The following is a 17,730-nucleotide window of genomic DNA, read 5'->3' as shown; positions in this document are numbered from 1 at the left end:
CTAAGCATCGCCATCCTAAGTTGAGGTAATGACTGATTTAGACTGGGTTTGCGTGACGTCTCGCGTAGCCAGACCGCTTCCTCCCACAACGTTCAAGCGCTTCATTCAGGAGACGTAGTTCCAGACTCTATATAACATTCAGGAGGTGTAGTTCCAGACTCTATATAGCATTCAGGAGGTGTAGTTCCAGACTCTATATAACATTCAGGAGGTGTAGTTCCAGACTCTATATAACATTCAGGAGGTGTAGTTCTAGACTCTATATAACATTCAGGAGGTGTAGTTCTAGACTCTATGTAACATTCAGGAGGTGTAGTTCCAGACTCTATATAACATTCAGGAGGTGTAGTTCCAGACTCTATATAACATTCAGGAGGTGTAGTTCCAGACTCTATATAACATTCAGGAGGTGTAGTTCTAGACTCTATATAACATTCAGGAGGTGTAGTTCCAGACTCTATATAACATTCAGGAGGTGTAGTTCCAGACTCTATATAACATTCAGGAGGTGTAGTTCCAGACTCTATATAACATTCAGGAGGTGTAGTTCCAGACTCTATATAACATTCAGGAGGTGTAGTTCCAGACTCTATATAACATTCAGGAGGTGTAGTTCCAGACTCTATGTAACATTCAGGAGGTGTAGTTCCAGACTATATAACATTCAGGAGGTGTAGTTCCAGACTCTATATAACATTCAGGAGGTGTAGTTCTAGACTCTATATAACATTCAGATTCAAGTTCCAGACTATCCTCCTATAATTCGACAAAGCTCTGTGCGGGCGGAGAGGCCAAAATCTCTTCTGCCCGGTTCTCCTCAGTGGCTGGATCTGAATTTGCACACAGCCATTGACCATCACCATGCGGACGGAACAGCGAAGCCCGTTCTTCGCTTTCCCCAAATGTCAGCTGTTTATTAGCATTTTTGTGGTCGCTGGCTCCCGGGTTGCCAGATCATGTGCGCATATCCCCCCACGGGTATGGTCTAGTATTATAGTATTCCGGAGATTGTGGAATAGTTGTCTGGCTACGCGAGACTACGTGTCGGTGTCAAGTCGTGCAGGAAATCCTCGTGGTGCCTCTGGGTAATATGGTGTGAAAGAAGAGGGTGCCTCTGGGTAATATGGTGTGAAAGAAGAGGGTGCCTCTGGGTAATATGGTGTGAAAGAAGAGGGTGCCTCTGGGTAATATGGTGTGAAAGAAGAGGGTGCCTCTGGGTAATATGGTGTGAAAGAAGAGGGTGCCTCTGGGTAATTTGGTGTGAAAGAAGAGGGTGCCTCTGGGTAATATGGTGTGAAAGAAGAGGGTGCCTCTGGGTAATATGGTGTGAAAGAAGAGGGTGCCTCTGGGTAATATGGTGTGAAAGAAGAGGGTGCCTCTGGGTAATATGGTGTGAAAGAAGAGGGTGCCTCTGGGTAATATGGTGTGAAAGAAGAGGGTGCCTCTGGGTAATTTGGTGTGAAAGAAGAGGGTGCCTCTGGGTAATATGGTGTGAAAGAAGAGGGTGCCTCTGGGTAATATTGTGTGAAAGAAGAGGGTGCTTTGGGTTTGAACCAGGAAATACTTGACGCTGATTTGTTTTAAGCGATGTGACGACAAGTCGAGTTTTATTGTATTTTCTGCAGGGATTCGGGGAGACTCACTACAAGGAGGTTTTAATGTGGCCTGTAGACAATGAGGAGAAAAAACTCTGCTCTTTTCTCCCCCACTGATTGGTTATTCTAAATCAGTGATTCTCAACCTGTGGGTCATGATCAGCTTACACTCAACAGTAAACAAACCAACATACGGTGTAAGTGTATACTACAGGGTATCTGCACATTTATAAAGTTAACATTTATGACTTTTAAGACCTTTTTAATACAAAAGAAAAGAAAGACCATTACTGTGTCTACTAATCAACCAACTATACTATACTACTAGGCAAACATTGGGAAAATAGCCGATCTTGTAGATCTGCTATTTTCACAATATTTATCTGTGGAACGGAGTCAAACTAAAAGTAATTACTCAACTCCTACAATTCCAAGTGCTTGTCAGGCTGGGGGGTCCCCAGTTCCAATATGATTATTTTGGGGGTCCCCAGTTCAAATAGGAATATTTTGGGGGGTCCCCAGTTCAAATAGGAATATTTTGGGGGGTCGTGGCTTGAAAAGGTTGAGAACCACTGCTCCAAATCATGTGTTAAACCGTGTCCATTATCTCCGGACCACCATGCCAAAGACCACTAGAGAACATTCCATGACGGACGACACTGCAACCGATTTACCAGATCTCACAACGACACGAGCGGGAAGTTATACAAAAGAAACCCTCACTAGAGGATGTTAAGATTTTAAAGGTCACAGTTTGATTCAATTTGCGATTTAAACCTTTTTTAAATCACTGACGAAAACAATGTGATAATGGGAAACTCAAGCTGTTGCAAAGCAGGTTCCATTCAAACTCTTGGATTTAGATTTTAAAGTCACAGATTAAATTAGATTTTTTATTTTTTCATTGACGATTGTGACACCCCTCGATATGAAGCTGGCACTGTGGTTTGTTTAGTTTTTAATCCCAGGTGATGGCATTGCCACCCAACCTTAACCGTAACCTTCAAGACGGCCCAAACATCTGGCAGACACACATTATTTTGCCTTTGTGTCCATATTCGTACGTTCGTCTCGTTGTTTGTGACTCCGATGTTGTCGTCACTATTATTTTTGCTTGTGTGCCTTTTTTTTTTGCGCCGGCAAATTTGGCCAATCCCACACCTCCGATCTAATGGAGGTGATCTCCGAGGTGATATATATATATATTTTTTTTAAATACGACTGAAGTGGTTAAGTCATTATGTACTTGAAATGTAGTGGAGTCAAAACAAGTCTTTGAAATGTAGTGGACTGAAAGTATCCGAAAATACCAATTAATTCAAAATGTACTGAAGTTACTATCCACCACTGGCTAACAGAGACTAGCAAACCGCTAGTGGACGGAGGAGCGCATTACCCGTTTTCCAAATGGCACATAAGTACTTGACAATGACACGCACGTTAGGCTAGCTAACGTCAGGCTAGCGAACGACAGGCTAGCGAACGACAGGCTAGCTAACGCTAGGCTAGCTACATGTAGTGTAAACAGACTAGCTACAAGCGGGCGCACGTCACCTCCATCCGGCCAAAGGGAGGACAGTGCAGCCAATAAAAACGATGTGGGGAGAGGGGTTCCAAAATGTGCTAGTGCGAAAGGTGTACTTATTATCTTATCTCCCATGCTGATGTTTGGACATGGCATCCAGGCTCGCTTGTCAGGGACGACTGACATGATAAGTGATGGATAGGGACGACTGACATGATAAGTGATGGATAGGGACGACTGACATGATAAGTGATGGATAGGGACTGACATGATAAGTGATGGATAGGGACTGACATGATAAGTGATGGATAGGGACTGACATGATAAGTGATGGATAGGGACTGACATGATAAGTGATGGACGGGACGATAATGACAACTTCATGTCCCGATTATTGTGGGAAAATAATTGCGATTAACGGTATTGTCCTGATAATCAAAATATGCTTAAAACGCCTTAAAATGCCACTTTTTTTTGTTTAACCACTTGCACCCCAGCATCCATCCATATTCTGGGAGGGAATATTAGCTTCTTGTAGATCTGCAATTTTTGGTGTCGACGGGAAAAGAAGCGGTCCAAGTACAGAGCCATCTCAGGTCCAGTTTATGACGAAGGACAATTTCACCATCAATTTAAATCTCTGCGATATTCTTGTGGTATTGTTTTTGTTTTTGTTTTTTGTTTTCTTTGCGATGAAAACGATGATGGTCCCATCCCTAGTTGCATGGCAGCGATGCTTTAAAAAACACAAATGTATTCAGTCACTGGGGAGGAAGTGATGTCACTGGGCAGGATGTGATGTCATCCTCTTTACCTCAATAAATGGTAAGACACTACAAACTACTTTGGAAGAGGAACCATAACTGACCTGAAGCTCCAGTATTTCATGTTGTTTTGTTTGTCCTTTTTGATTTGAACAAAGGTTTGCAGCCAAATACGTTTCCATAATGTCATTAACTCATTGCTACGCAGGTTTCTGATAATGATCTTATGATGGAGCTTATTAAGGACCAATTACAGTATATGAAGATGAGGTTGAAAATGGGTGAAATGGTCCTTTTTAAAGCATATTTTCCTGTGGTGGTTTTATGCTAATTTAAACAGTCATGTGATCAACAGGACGAACACATCACCTGATGGCCGCTCTGTTCAGTTTACAACTTTTAACATTTCATTTGATCAATAAAATACACTTTTTAACATAAATGTCCCTTAATATTGTTGCTCTTAGATTCTGATCAAAGCTGCCATCCGTTACATTTCATGTCTTATACCCAGTGGTGGAAAAAGTACTCAAATTCTTTACTTAAGTAAAAGTACCAATACTTTAATATAGAAATACTGTTACAAGTAAAAGTCCAGAATTCAAAATTTACTTGAGAAAAGTACAAAAGTATTGGCATCAAAATGTACTTCAAAGTACCAAAAGTAAAAGTACTAAAATATTTGAAAATAGCAGATCTACAAGCTCACAATTTTTTAACCCTTTAAGACCTGAGGCGATTCTTTAAAAAAAATCAGTTTTTTGAAAAAAATAATTATTTTTTTTAAAAAAGATTTTTCAAAAATGGCAGATCTACAAGCTCATAGCGTGCCGCGCTATGAGCTTGTAGATCTGCTATTTTTGAATAGCCAAAGAAATCTAAAGTGACACAGATGCGTTCCAGGTCTGTTAAATGATTCAAGATTTTTCAAACAAATGTTCAAAAACAGATGTACAAGCTCACAGCGCGGCACCAAGTTTCACGCTCTGAGCTTGTAGATCCGCTATTTTTGACTATTTAACTTATTGTTCTAAACCATTTTTCTAAATCCTAGAGTTTTCTGAAAGAAAGTATGTTGCTATGCTTAAAATCTAAAATGACAACAGATGCTTTCCTGGTTTTAATGGGTTAATATGTATTTGTGCCAGGGACCCCCCCCCCCTCCCCCCCTCAAGGACCCCCATACAAGATTTGTGGTGTTACAATGTTTCAAAATAGATTCCAAAGTTCTTTTACAGCCAATAGAGAATGTATATATGTTTGAAGTTGTTCTACCTATTTTGATGCTGTTTTAGCTGACTATGCTGGGGGCCCACTCAAGGACCCCTGGTGGTCCCCGGACCCCACTTTCAGGTGGTCTAAACGTCTCAGTGGACACAGAGCGTGTACTGGTAATATTAACATTATCATGTAAGTAGTAAAACATTACAATGACGACGTATTCATTACAATAAGTTCCGGATTGCAGCTTTAATTTGAGTGACGATGCCATTAAGTTATACTTTATAAAACCAGTGCCAGTAATTAAAACCACAGTGACCAATCACCACCATGGGCTCATAATGTATATGGGTGTTGCCGGGTAGAAACCACGTGTTTCCATATGTCAACTTTTTATGTTTGTAGCACCCCCCCCCCTCCCCCCCCGAATTAATGCCTTGTCATACTACAGTGTCGCACAGGTTGCAAAAAAAATTGCCGATCTACAAGCTCACAACACGTCGCACGTTGTGAACTTGTAGATCTGCTATTTTTTGGCAAATGTTTTTCCCAGAAGATTATGGATTTTTTAAGTGGATATATGATAATAAAACAAACAGTTAACACTAATTGACATTGACTATACGAGCTATTTACAACATGTTCTCCTTGTGTCTCATGTATTCAGACCCACTTATTTCATTTGATGGGTCTTTGATTTGTTTTGTTTTATTTGTTTTTTTTTACAAAGGTTGTATCAACTGTCTGCCAACATAATGCAACGTTCACTAGTAAAGTGTTACTTTGCAGATCTTCACACCACGTAGTTTTTTGGTTTTGTGAAATGATGCAAATCTCTCTTAAAACCCAATCAATCCGGCAACGCATCTGTGTCATTTTTAGATTCATTTTGGCTATTCAAAAATATCAGATCTACAAGCTCTGGTTAGAGATTGTAGATCTGATAATTTTCTCCTTTAAATCTTAATTTATTTTTTTGCAAATCTTGAAATATATATATATTTTTAAGCGAATATTTGTAACTCCAAACTTTACAAATATTCGGGGGGGGGGGGTGCCCCTGGAACAAAATATTTTGAGATGGTGTTCCCGCGGGCCAAATGCATGCCTAAACCCCCCCCCCCCCCCCCCTAGAAGCACAGATCAGAGTTACAAATGTTCGCTTCAAAAATACATATTCAAAGATGGTCACACTTTCCACGATTGTTAAACTACAAGCTTGTATATCTGTTATTTTTATAATAGCCGAAGAAATCTTGAAATGACACAGATGTGTTCCCGGTCTTAATGGGTTAATTTGCAGCGACAGAACACATTATTTGCACAAATGAATGATTGAAATCTGAGAATGTGACGGTGGGAGGGATGTTGTGGTGATTAGCGGTACTGCAGTGGTTCCAAAACACTTGAATTAATGAATTAATGAATGGCTAGAACATGTTAAACAATAAACCAGGGGTCTTCATTCAACAGGGGGGTTCGGGGACCCCTAGCCTAGGGGGTCCTCAGAGTTACTACTACAGGGGGGCCTCCACATCTATGTGTGTGTGTGTCAATAATACACATTAACATGAATCCAACACTGATGACAGTTGATGTCAGACAAGTCTATGAAAACCACAAAAAAAAAGTATAATATAATATATCATGATGGGCCCAAGCCAATATAAACGGCAGGCTTTCTATTCCTGGAAAGTTAGCATGCTGTAATGCATGGGCAACTGGCGGCCCGGGGGCCACATGCGGCCCCCATCTTCACTTAATGCGGCCCACAGGTTAATATCAGAATACTGATATATTATTGATTTCAGCTGTTTACAATTCCAAACATGCAAACATGACCCGCTTTAATTACTTCAATCTATATTAGTAGCTTAATGACAAAAATTCTATGGTCTTTTTTATGTCCAATGTATTTGTATTTAAGTTCATAAAGTTAACATAAGTATAACTAAATGCATTTGAAATTAAATAAAAGTTTTCAGGATTCCAATTCAGAAATAGCAACAAAAATAAATCAGGATAAATAGCAGATCTACAAGCTCAAAACGCGTCGCACTGCGACACGTTTTGAGCTTGTAGATCTGCTATCTTTTGTGTGACATAGGATAGTGAAGTACGGCATTTATTTACGAAAAAAGTGAAAATACGGAGATAACAGTTGTCTGCCTGACAGTATATGCAATGTGTCCCTCTGGAGTGAGTGTGGAAATATATAGAGGCCCTCTGCATCATCAAAGTTGCATCACTCCTGCTGTAATGGAAGCCATTGTTCTCACGTTAATAATGATTAAAAGAAAAAAATAACTCCCTGATGATGATGTCACTGGTAGGTGGGTTTCTGAAGTGTCCACAGCCCTCCTATGAGACAATAAAAACAAAAGTACCGTTTGATCATTAACATCAGTGAGGACCAATTAGATGAAGATAGGTTGAAAATGGGTGAAGTCGTCCTGTTATAATATCTCCACAACCAGTCACTACTTTGTGTTTGTATAGTCGACAGCTATTAAGATGCAGTAGTGGTGAATGCCCCCTAGTGGCCAGTGAGTGTGTGTGTGTGTGTATCTTTATACACTTACAATTGAGAAGCGTTGTTATTATGCATTATTTTTATTTTTTTTGCTGGGTCTGGGGGTTGTGGGAAGGAGACAGGGGCATTATGTTGGGGGGGGAGGGGGGTACTGGTCCAGTGGGGAGGGGCTTCACGTAGGATGAGGACAAACACTTGTATATCTGGAAAATCTGATAAACAGACTCTTTTAAAGTCAGTGGGCTCTTCTAGCCTCCTACAGAGCCGCGCCTCCTACAGAGCCACGCCTCCTACAGAGCCACACCTACATTATGTTTCTCCATCTTTATGTTCTCCTGAAAGCCATCTCGTTATCTTCATCATCTTCCTCTTCATCATCTCAAATTAGTCTTGGACCTTTTCGCCTGCTTACAATTTGATTGATTGATTGATTGATTGATTGATTGATTGATTGATTGATGTATTGATGTATTGATGTATTGATTGATTTGAGTGGGCTCAATTAGTTTTTTTGAGGGCTGTTGGTAGTCATGGCTCCCAGTTCCCTCCTGATGTCGCGTCTCAGTCCCGCCTGCTTGCATAAGGTCTTCAGACTAGGACTTAAGTCTAAGATGTCAAGGTCTATGGCCGTGTCGTTGCCTCCGAAGAGGAAGATACGATCTCCCACCATGCAACAGCACGTACGATATAATGGACACGGGCCGTTCCCCTTGGGCTCAACCTTCTTCCAGGAGAAGGTTTCCGGGTTGAATTTCCACAGATCATTGAGGATCTGTTCACCTTTGCAGCCTCCAAATATGTACAGCTCCCCATTGTAGACAAAGGCTGAATGACTCCAGCGTCCTATTGGAAGAACCTGTGCAGAAGTGGTGTTCAGCCAGCAGTTGGTCTCTGTGTCAAACACTCTGATGGTGTCGTAGTGGAGCAAATGGTCGAAGCCCCCAAATACAAACATCTTTGTCCCGACGACGCTGGCAGAGTGACCTGATGAAGCAGGTGGCCGGTTGCCTCCGGTGTTAATTAAAGACCAGACCATTGTGGTGGTGTCCAACTTGTAGATGTCATTACTGGGGAGATTCAGCCGGGTTCGTCCTCCATATATATACATCACCTTGATCGTTGTAGTACTCCACTCTCCAGCCTCCCCCCCAGATGTGGATGAGACTTCTATGAGCACAGCTGTGTGGTACATTCGCACGGAGGGAACCTCAGGTTGACCTTCTCCTTTTACAGGTGTCACTGGGGGTAACTTCACCCAGCGCAAAGACACAGTGTTGAAAACATGCACCTCCATCAGATCGCTGTCTTTCACGACACGGTTCCTTTCAAAGGAGTAAACCTTGTGTGCCACCGACACAACGGCAGCGTGGTAATAGTTCTTATGACCGCCGTTCAGATGTGCCGTCCATCGTAACATGTTTGCGCACCACTACGGATCAGTGTTGTTAACTAGTTACCAGTTAAGATATTTACCCGGGGGTTAACAACTCATTGGCCGCCATTATCGCATTAATGCGATCTAATAAATAGCGCGCCTGGCCGCCAAGATCGCATTAATGCGATCTATGGTCTTTATTGATCTTTATGCTCTGATCACGCTATTCTGTAATGAATCAGTCTAAGTTTCAGGTTCCACTTACTTCACCCACCACTGCATCCGGTTTCATGACTTGGGTTCCGTTTCCGGTTTAAATTTTTTTCCCCCCAGTCATTTTCGACCATAATAGGGAAACAAACGTTTTTTCACACGGTATAAAAAACAATCGGAGACCTCCCCTCCTATAATCTATGGTCTGGGTGACGAACAGTCATCCCCGTCGTGTATCACATCGTAATTTTCGCCGATCAGAGAATCTGAGACCATTTCACATCCGGTTCATGTGTTTGGCTGTTTGAGTGGGTGTGGGGGGGGGGCGAGTGTGTCAGCGAGCTGATCAAGCTCGTATGTGCTGCTCTCTAGTGGTGGAACGATCAAAACGATTCAAATGTCCAGCTAGACTTTCTATATGTAATTAAATAACAAAATAACTAAACAAAAAAACACGAAAATCGCTGGCAAGGGCAGCTATGAACGAGGCTTTAACTCTGGCAGTCATTTTGTTGAATTGACAATTCATTTTTAAAGGACAATTACATGGTTGTGCTGTCATCGCGTGATGATGTCAGTGAACTGGCAGGCAGCAGCTGCAGGTGACCAGAACTGCGCAAATCAGTGTGAACGGCCACTCTAATAATCACCCTTGTTAATTAATAGGCCTTAATTAGCATGTATTTGGTTAATTTGCTTGCTTAAAAATGTTTGTTAAAAACTGAAAATGCTGAGCCATGTTAAAAAGTTGTCAAAATGTCCTGTCTACCATTTGTATGCAAAAATTGTGCTGCCATTAGCGAAAAATCTACTTTCCCTATATCTCAGCCAATATTGCACTTAACTGAACAAATAAGGTGTCTAGATCTACGTTTTGAGGGTCAAGGATCATAACGAAACCGAATGAAATTTCCCCAAAGTGATCACATGTACCTGTCAGTGCTGCTAACACAATATAATAATTTTTTACCAATTATAATTATGCCAACGTTTTTAGCCATCTGTAAAAAGAAAAATGCTTATCAATAACTATCTTCACCAATGTTTTCATATTATATAATATATATATATATATATATATATATATATATATATATATATATATATATATATATATATATATATATATATTTCTCAATTAGTTCCAACCCAACTCCTCTGGGAAACTTAGTGGGAGCCAGTTAAAGTTATAGTACCCAAGAGGGCCTGGCCGAAACAAATAGAAATTGGCCAATATGAGCTTGTGGGATGTCTAATTCGGGGTTTGTGGGGGTGCTGAATCCATTCAGACTATAGTTTTGCAGTATGACTAGCACGTATACATTATATTATTATAAGTTATAATACTTCATAAACCTTGTTATAAGTTATGCATAAGTACAAACATTTTTTAAACGTGTTATAATGCCTTTCAAGTACATTACAATGCATTATAAATGTTGTTATAACGCATCATAGACCCGACCTTAAAGGCATTGTTCACTCCCAAAATGACTTTTTTTCTATTGATCAGTCACCCCATGGAGACTTAAATTCATGGATATTTTTTTGTCTTTGTCTCATTCCTAAGACAATAATTATATATATATATATATATATATATATATATATATATATATATATATATATATATATATATATATATATATATATATATATATATATATATATATATATTAAAGTAAAGTAGCCTACCTGCTTTTAAAAACAATTATAAAGCAGGAGTTAAATCATTTCACCAGACACATCCTATAATATAGATATATTACATCTAAAGTGCTCAGATTGTTGCTTTTATTTAAGTAAAAGTATCAATTACCACAACGTAGAAATACTTTTACTTGAGTAAAAGTCCTGTATTAAAACTGTTACTGGAGTAAATAAAATATTATTGTTGTTGTATTTTGTATTAATCCATGTTATTTTTTCCCCCACACATTTTCGAAAATACACGATCTACAAACCCACAGCGCGTGGCGGCAGAGACGCGCTGTGGGTTTGTAGATCCAGGGAGAAAAAAAAAACAGAAACGCAAGGAAAGGGAGGATCGTCGTAGGGAGAGCCTCTTTCTTTGGTGTTTCGACCAGGTGGGCGTGGTTTGAGGCACAGCGATCAGTTCCACGGATAATAAATATTGTGAAAATAGCAGATCTACAAGCTCACAACGCCTCGCGTTGCGAGGCGTTGTGGGCTTGTAGATCTGCTGTTTTCTAAATTGTTGTCCCTTTTTTATCTGACAATTTGGCCAATGTTTGTAGTATAGTTTGTTTACTACTTTTGATGCAGTAACTTGCTATGCATCCCATGTCTATGATACATTATAAACATACTGTATTATAATCTGGATTAGAACACTGTATAATTATCGTTACAAGAACTCATTAATGCTCATAATGCTTTATAACAATACTCATAACACAATATAAAGCATTCTATAATGACTCATAAGGTCAACTAATTGTGTCTATAAGCAACACATGACCACTTATAGTGACTTATAATGACAGTATAATACATTTTAACAGTGATTACAATGCATTTTAAAGGTGATTTATAAAGCATTAAGATGATTTTAATGTCTTACAACTATGATAATGAACATAGAAAGTGTCATTATAAACTGGTTTGTAATGTATTATGATTGCATTATGAGTATGTATGGGTGCTTATAACTGTAATTATAGTGTTATATGCATATCACAATGCATTCATACTTGACCTTATCAGTCATTATAGATTGCTTTATAATGTGTTATGATTAATGTTATAAAGAATGATGAATATTTATGAGTTCTTATAACTATTGTTATAATACAGATTATAATGTATTATAAGTATGTTTATACGGCATTATAGACATGGTATGCAAGGCTACTTGCATATTGTTTTTATTAACGTTTTTAAGTTTACAAAACTTAAAAACGTTAAGTACTCGGGGGAAACAAGTTAACAACAACACTACACACGTGTGTAGTGTTGTTGTTAACTTGTTTCCCCCGAGTACTTAACGTTTTTAAGTTTTGTAGTCAGTGTGTGTAATGTTGTTGTTAACTTGTTTCCCCCGAGTACCCCCCTAAATGCCTGCCCTAAATGTCATTCCTGGGAACACCACTGATGCAAAGCAAGTGTTTCTTTTAGTTTGTTTATTTTTTTAAAGTCCTTACATTGTCATGTGTGCCACAGACAGCAGGTTAAAAACCACTGGGTTTTAGGGTTATAGGTTTAGACATAACCACGCCCATCTGGGTGAAACACCAAAGAAAGACAGAGGCCCGATCGTCGTAGGCGTGCTTGGCTTTTTCCTGGATGGATTTCCTCTTTCCTGCGTGTTTCACCCAGGTGGGCGTGGCTATATGCCTAAACCTAAACTTCCCAGAAAACTAGCCCCTGAAACATGACTGTCATGGCAGTACTTGTTCCTGTTTTTTGACAATGTTAAACTTACAACCCGTACATCTACATAAATGTTAATTTCTCCATGAATTCAAGTCTCCATGGGGTGACTAATCAATAGGATCAATAGGGGTGAACTATCCCTTTTAAGGTCTTACCGAATGGGCTTCAGGGTAAAGGGCAATTTTACATTTACAACCCGTACATCTACATAAACGTTCAAATATAAAATATAAAATGCTGACCCCAAAGCCATGGATGTAACAAGTTAAAACGCCTGGGTCTAAGTACCCGTATCTTCTGTATTGTTCAATTAAAAGCTTTTTAATCCGATCGGTGGCCAATTTCTCCGAATGTTCTCCATATGCTTTCAACTACTTGCCCCTATCGGTTGGGAGGTGTATTGCACTCTGATATGTTATTCCAAAAAAAAGAAAGAAAAGGAAAATGGCCGCCGATCGGATTAAAAATGCTTTTTATTGAACAATACGGAAAATACGGGTACTTAGACCCAAGCGTTTCAACTTCTTACATCTATGACCGTGGGGTCAGCACTTTATCTATGAAATGTGAACGTGTATGTACATGTATGGGTTGTAAATGTAAAACAAAACAGGAACAAGTAGCGCCATGACGCTTGTGACAGACGAGCGTCATGTGAACCATAGCTTTGAATGATTGATGTACTTTATTTAGTAAGACATGAGAAACAGTAAATGGAAGTACAATTCACAATACAAGGTCTACTAAACTGGAAGGCTCATAAAGCACTGAGCTTGTTTAAAATTAGTTCCCACGCACACACAAATCATGATGACATTTAAGAGACAGACAGATATATACACTACTATACAGAACGTCATACAATCAGCTTACAGGTTACTGGTATGAGACATAAGAAATATGTACAAAAGAAAAAGAGAAGGGAGGGGGGGGGGTTTAGGTTAAGACTTTGACAGGGGCCAGTTTGGAATTGCAGCCTTCTGAAGGTGTATCTTTAGGGCAGTTTTGAAAGTGAGTAGGGTTTTACACTCCTTTACTCCTTTGGGTAGGGCATTCCACATTTTTGTTGAATAGCATGAGAACGAGTTCATTCCCTTTGTTGGGCCAAATCTGGGTTGAACATGATCCTTGGAGCCTCTGGTGTTGTGATCATGGACTTCATGTACAGAAAATATGACCCAAAAAAGCCGATCTACAAGCTCACAACGCGCCGTGATGCCACGCGCTGTGAGCTTGTAGATCGGCTATTTTCACTACTTCTAAAGTTTTTTTTAACTTATTTTTTAATGGAATCTCGATGTTTTTTATTAGGGGTGTAATGATACGTTTTAACAACGATTCGATATGTATCACGATACTTGTCGATACAGGTTAATTTAGAATGATACGATACGTTTCGATTCAGTGATTTAATCGATACGATACATGAACGATACAGGACAGGTTCATTTAGAACGATACGATTCGATTCAATGATTCAAAATCGATATACTAACTATTTATTTACCCAAAAATTCTGTGTGAAAAATAAATACCTGGATACTGGACATAAAGCCCTCTTTCTTGTTTTTCTTCTTAAAAGTACGTAGTATTGATAAAAATTTATTATTTGCATTGCAAAACGATTCGATACAATACAAAGTCAAACAATACGATATTTAGCTGTTCGCAATTGCATATCGATATAGTAGATCGTTGAACATTCAGAACGATTTTTCGATGCAGTTACTATATGGTTACACCTCAATTTTTTATGAATAATTGTGTGGATTTTTTTTTTTAAATATCTTTTGAAATGTGTTTTAAATAAGTGAAAGTCGCGACCCATAAAAAACGGGTCCGCGACCCACTGTTTGGGAACCACTACCTCCTTATACCCCTAACCTCAAAACCACGCCCATCTGGGCGAAACACCTGGGAATCAAAAGAGTCCCCTTTTCCCGGATGGAGTTTCTCCTTTCCTCCCTCCCCTCCCTCCTCCGCTCCGCCATCTTTGTTTCACACCCCCCCACCAACACAAACTGCTACCGGGTGGAAGGAAGGAGAGGATCTGTCTGTCTAAACCTAGTAGATCCTACCAGAGCCTCTGGTTCCTACCCGATACCCCACCTACTCTCCCACCCTACCGCACCGCACTGAGCCCTCTGCGTCTCCCCAGGCCGCACCATCACCGAGCCCTCTGCGTCTCCCCAGGCCGCACCGTACCGCACCGCACCGAGCCCTCTGCGTCTCCCCCAGGCCCGCCTCAACACAGCCTCTCTCCCCGCTACAGCAGACCCCTAACCCCCTCCGGGAGGACGCGAGAGGAACAACCAGAGGACTGAACGTAGAGACAGAGACAGAAGCACCGCGGCGCAGCAGACAGACAGACAGACAGACAGACAGACCCACCATGGCGGACAGAGAGCACTCCGTGTACCAGGCCAAGCTGGCCGAGCAGGCGGAGAGATACGACGGTAAGTCGCATCACACCCCCCCCCCCCGGTAAGAAGACCATCACACCCCCCCGGTCAGACCCCCCGGCCAAGCCGGACCCCTCCCTGGGCTGCTCCTCTGCGGGGACAGAGGAGCAGGGGAGCGGGGAGAGGAGAGGAGAGGAGATCGAGGACCGTCCTCTCCTCTCCTCTCCTCTCCCCGCACCCATGCTCCTCTGTCCCCGCAGCAGCACCTCCTACTCCACCACCGGAGGAGCATGATGATGATGAGGAGGTGCATGGTCATGGAGGGGATGGATGGGGTTTATTGGAGTCAAAATGGCGGAGGATTGATTTTATTTTTGTTGGAGTGAAAGATAAATAATTAGTGTATTTATGTATTTGTTGTATTAATGAATGTATTAATGAATGTCTGCTTCAATGAGCAGCAGCTGAGCTTCTCTTTGCTTTCCTTCTAACAACGTGTTTATTCTGGCCTCAGTTTGAACGTTAAAAAGGGACAGAATGTAGTGTAAGTTAGTTATTAATATTAATAGGTTATTGATATTGATTTATGGGGTGACATGTGATAAATATAGTGTATTAATGTATCAAAGAGGGGAGGAGCTATCAGTCCAGATTTATTTTGGACCAACATGTGATGATTCTGCTTCTCACTTTGTATTATTTATTATGTATTATTAAGCAGTTGTGTAAAGTAACTTAAGTACATTTACTCAAGTACTGTACTTAAGTACAATTCTTTTACTGGAGTAGATTTCCAAATTTCAGTACTTTTACTTCTACTCCACTACATCTCAGAGGCAAATATTTTACTTTGTACCCCTAGATCTGCTATTTTCAGAAACATTTTCAGACATTTATTTGCGTACCTGAGTATTTTGATGCCAATATTTTAGTACTTTTACTCGAGTAAATTTTGAATTCTGGACTTTCACTTGTAACAGAGTATATTTCTACATTGCACTATTGACTTTTACTTGAGTAAAGACTGAGTACTTTTCCCACCACTGATATAAGTGTGTGTTATTGTGTCTGTTAACGTTGTCTGTTGCTGAGACACGCACACACACACACACACACACACACACACTACACTACACTACACTACACTACACTACACTACACTACACTACACTACACTACACTACACTACACACACCCCGACTCCAGCTGTGAGTTGTATCCGCGGTGTGAGCCTCCCTCCCCGGCCACGCTGCTGTCCAGACTGTCGGCCCGGGTGGAGAGTTAGCCTCTTAGCTTAGCTTAGCTTAGCTTAGCCTAGCCTCTCCATAGACAGTGAGCTGTATGCGGCGGTAGGCTGGTAGGTAGGCGGGGTCCTTCTGTACGCCAGAGGTTCTCAAAGTGGGGTCCACGGACCCCCCAAGCGTCCTTGAGTGGGCTCCACAGGGCCCCCCCAGATAAATGATTGTTACTTTAGGAGGATTATGAACCAAATGAACCCGTTTCTACATCTGAGTCTGAATAATGGGGCTCTGTGGCCTAATGCAGGGGTTCTCTAAGCGTTCAGCCTGGGACCCCCTAAAATAGAAATATTTGAACTGGGGACCCCCTAAAATTATCATATTTGAACTGGGGACCCCCTAAATAATCATATTTGATCAGGGGACCACCCCTAAATAATCATATTTGATCAGGGGACCACCCCTAAATAATCATATTTGAACTGGGGACCCCCCAATTATATGTATTATATTATCGTATTTGATCTGGGGACCCCCCAACATAATTATATTATCGTATTTGATCTGGGGACCCCCCAACATAATTATATTATCGTATTTGATCTGGGGACCCCCCAACATAATTATATTATCGTATTTGATCTGGGGACCCCCCAAAATAATAATATTATCATATTTGAACTGGGGACCCCCCACCCTGAGAAGTACTTGGAATTGTAGGAATTGTAGGCGTTATACATTTAGTCTGACTCGGTTCCTCTGATGTGTTGTGAAAATAGCAGATCTACAAGCTGCTCACAACAGGCGTTGTGAGCTTGTAGATCTGCTATTTTCTTTTTTTTTAGATAATATTTGACAATGTTTGACCATTTCTTTTCATAGTTTGTTGGTTCATTTTGATGTAGTAATGGTCTTATTAGCGGTTTAAAAATATATATATATATATATATATATTAGAGGTATTATGAAGGTCTTTAAAATCATTACATTGTAACTTTATAAATGGACATATACGTAACATATACTTATACATATACTTATACTGTATGTTGGTTTGTTTACTGTTGAGTGAGAAAACAATGTTGCGCATTAAACTAATCATCTGGGGACCCCCCCCCCCCCCCCCAAACACTCATCTGCGGACCCCCCTCCCCTTAAACAATCATCTGGGGACCCCCAGTTTGGGATCCATTGGCCTAACGTTATCAGACTGAAATTAAAGGACCACTTGACTCATTTTTGGTCCTGGCTGTGAGGAGGGGGTTGTTACAAGGTCCATTAACCCATTCAATCCGGTAACACATCTGTGTCATTTTAGATTTTAACCGCTTTAACCATTATTTTATACGTTGGCTATACAAAAATCGCAGATCTAAAAGCTCATAGTGCGGCACCGAGTGCCACGCTATGAGCTTGTATATTTGCTATTTTTGAAACATTTTGAACATTTTGTACAAATCTTTTAATA

At 40.4% G+C, this 17,730-nt stretch overlaps 1 protein-coding gene across 1 annotated transcript in view; it reads left to right on the top strand.

Annotated features, from left to right (window-relative positions):
* Positions 1 to 14,703: 14,703 nt before the first annotated feature.
* LOC308089729 (14-3-3 protein epsilon-like) overlaps positions 14,704 to 17,730 on the top strand; it is a 28,044-nt gene continuing 25,017 nt past the window's right edge. Inside the window, exon 1 of the mRNA XM_080434622.1 lies at positions 14,704 to 15,078. Within this exon, the coding sequence (XP_080290748.1) occupies positions 15,015 to 15,078 (64 nt within the window). The 5' untranslated portion in view covers positions 14,704 to 15,014. The remainder of the gene's footprint in view (positions 15,079 to 17,730) is intronic.

The sequence above is a fragment of the Gymnoscopelus braueri genome (assembly GCF_963280865.1).
Source record: "Gymnoscopelus braueri genome assembly, chromosome: 8".
Lineage (NCBI taxonomy): Eukaryota > Metazoa > Chordata > Actinopteri > Myctophiformes > Myctophidae > Gymnoscopelus > Gymnoscopelus braueri.
The sequence above is the reverse complement of the archived record's forward strand: the minus strand, read 5'-3'. Positions and strand labels throughout refer to the sequence as shown.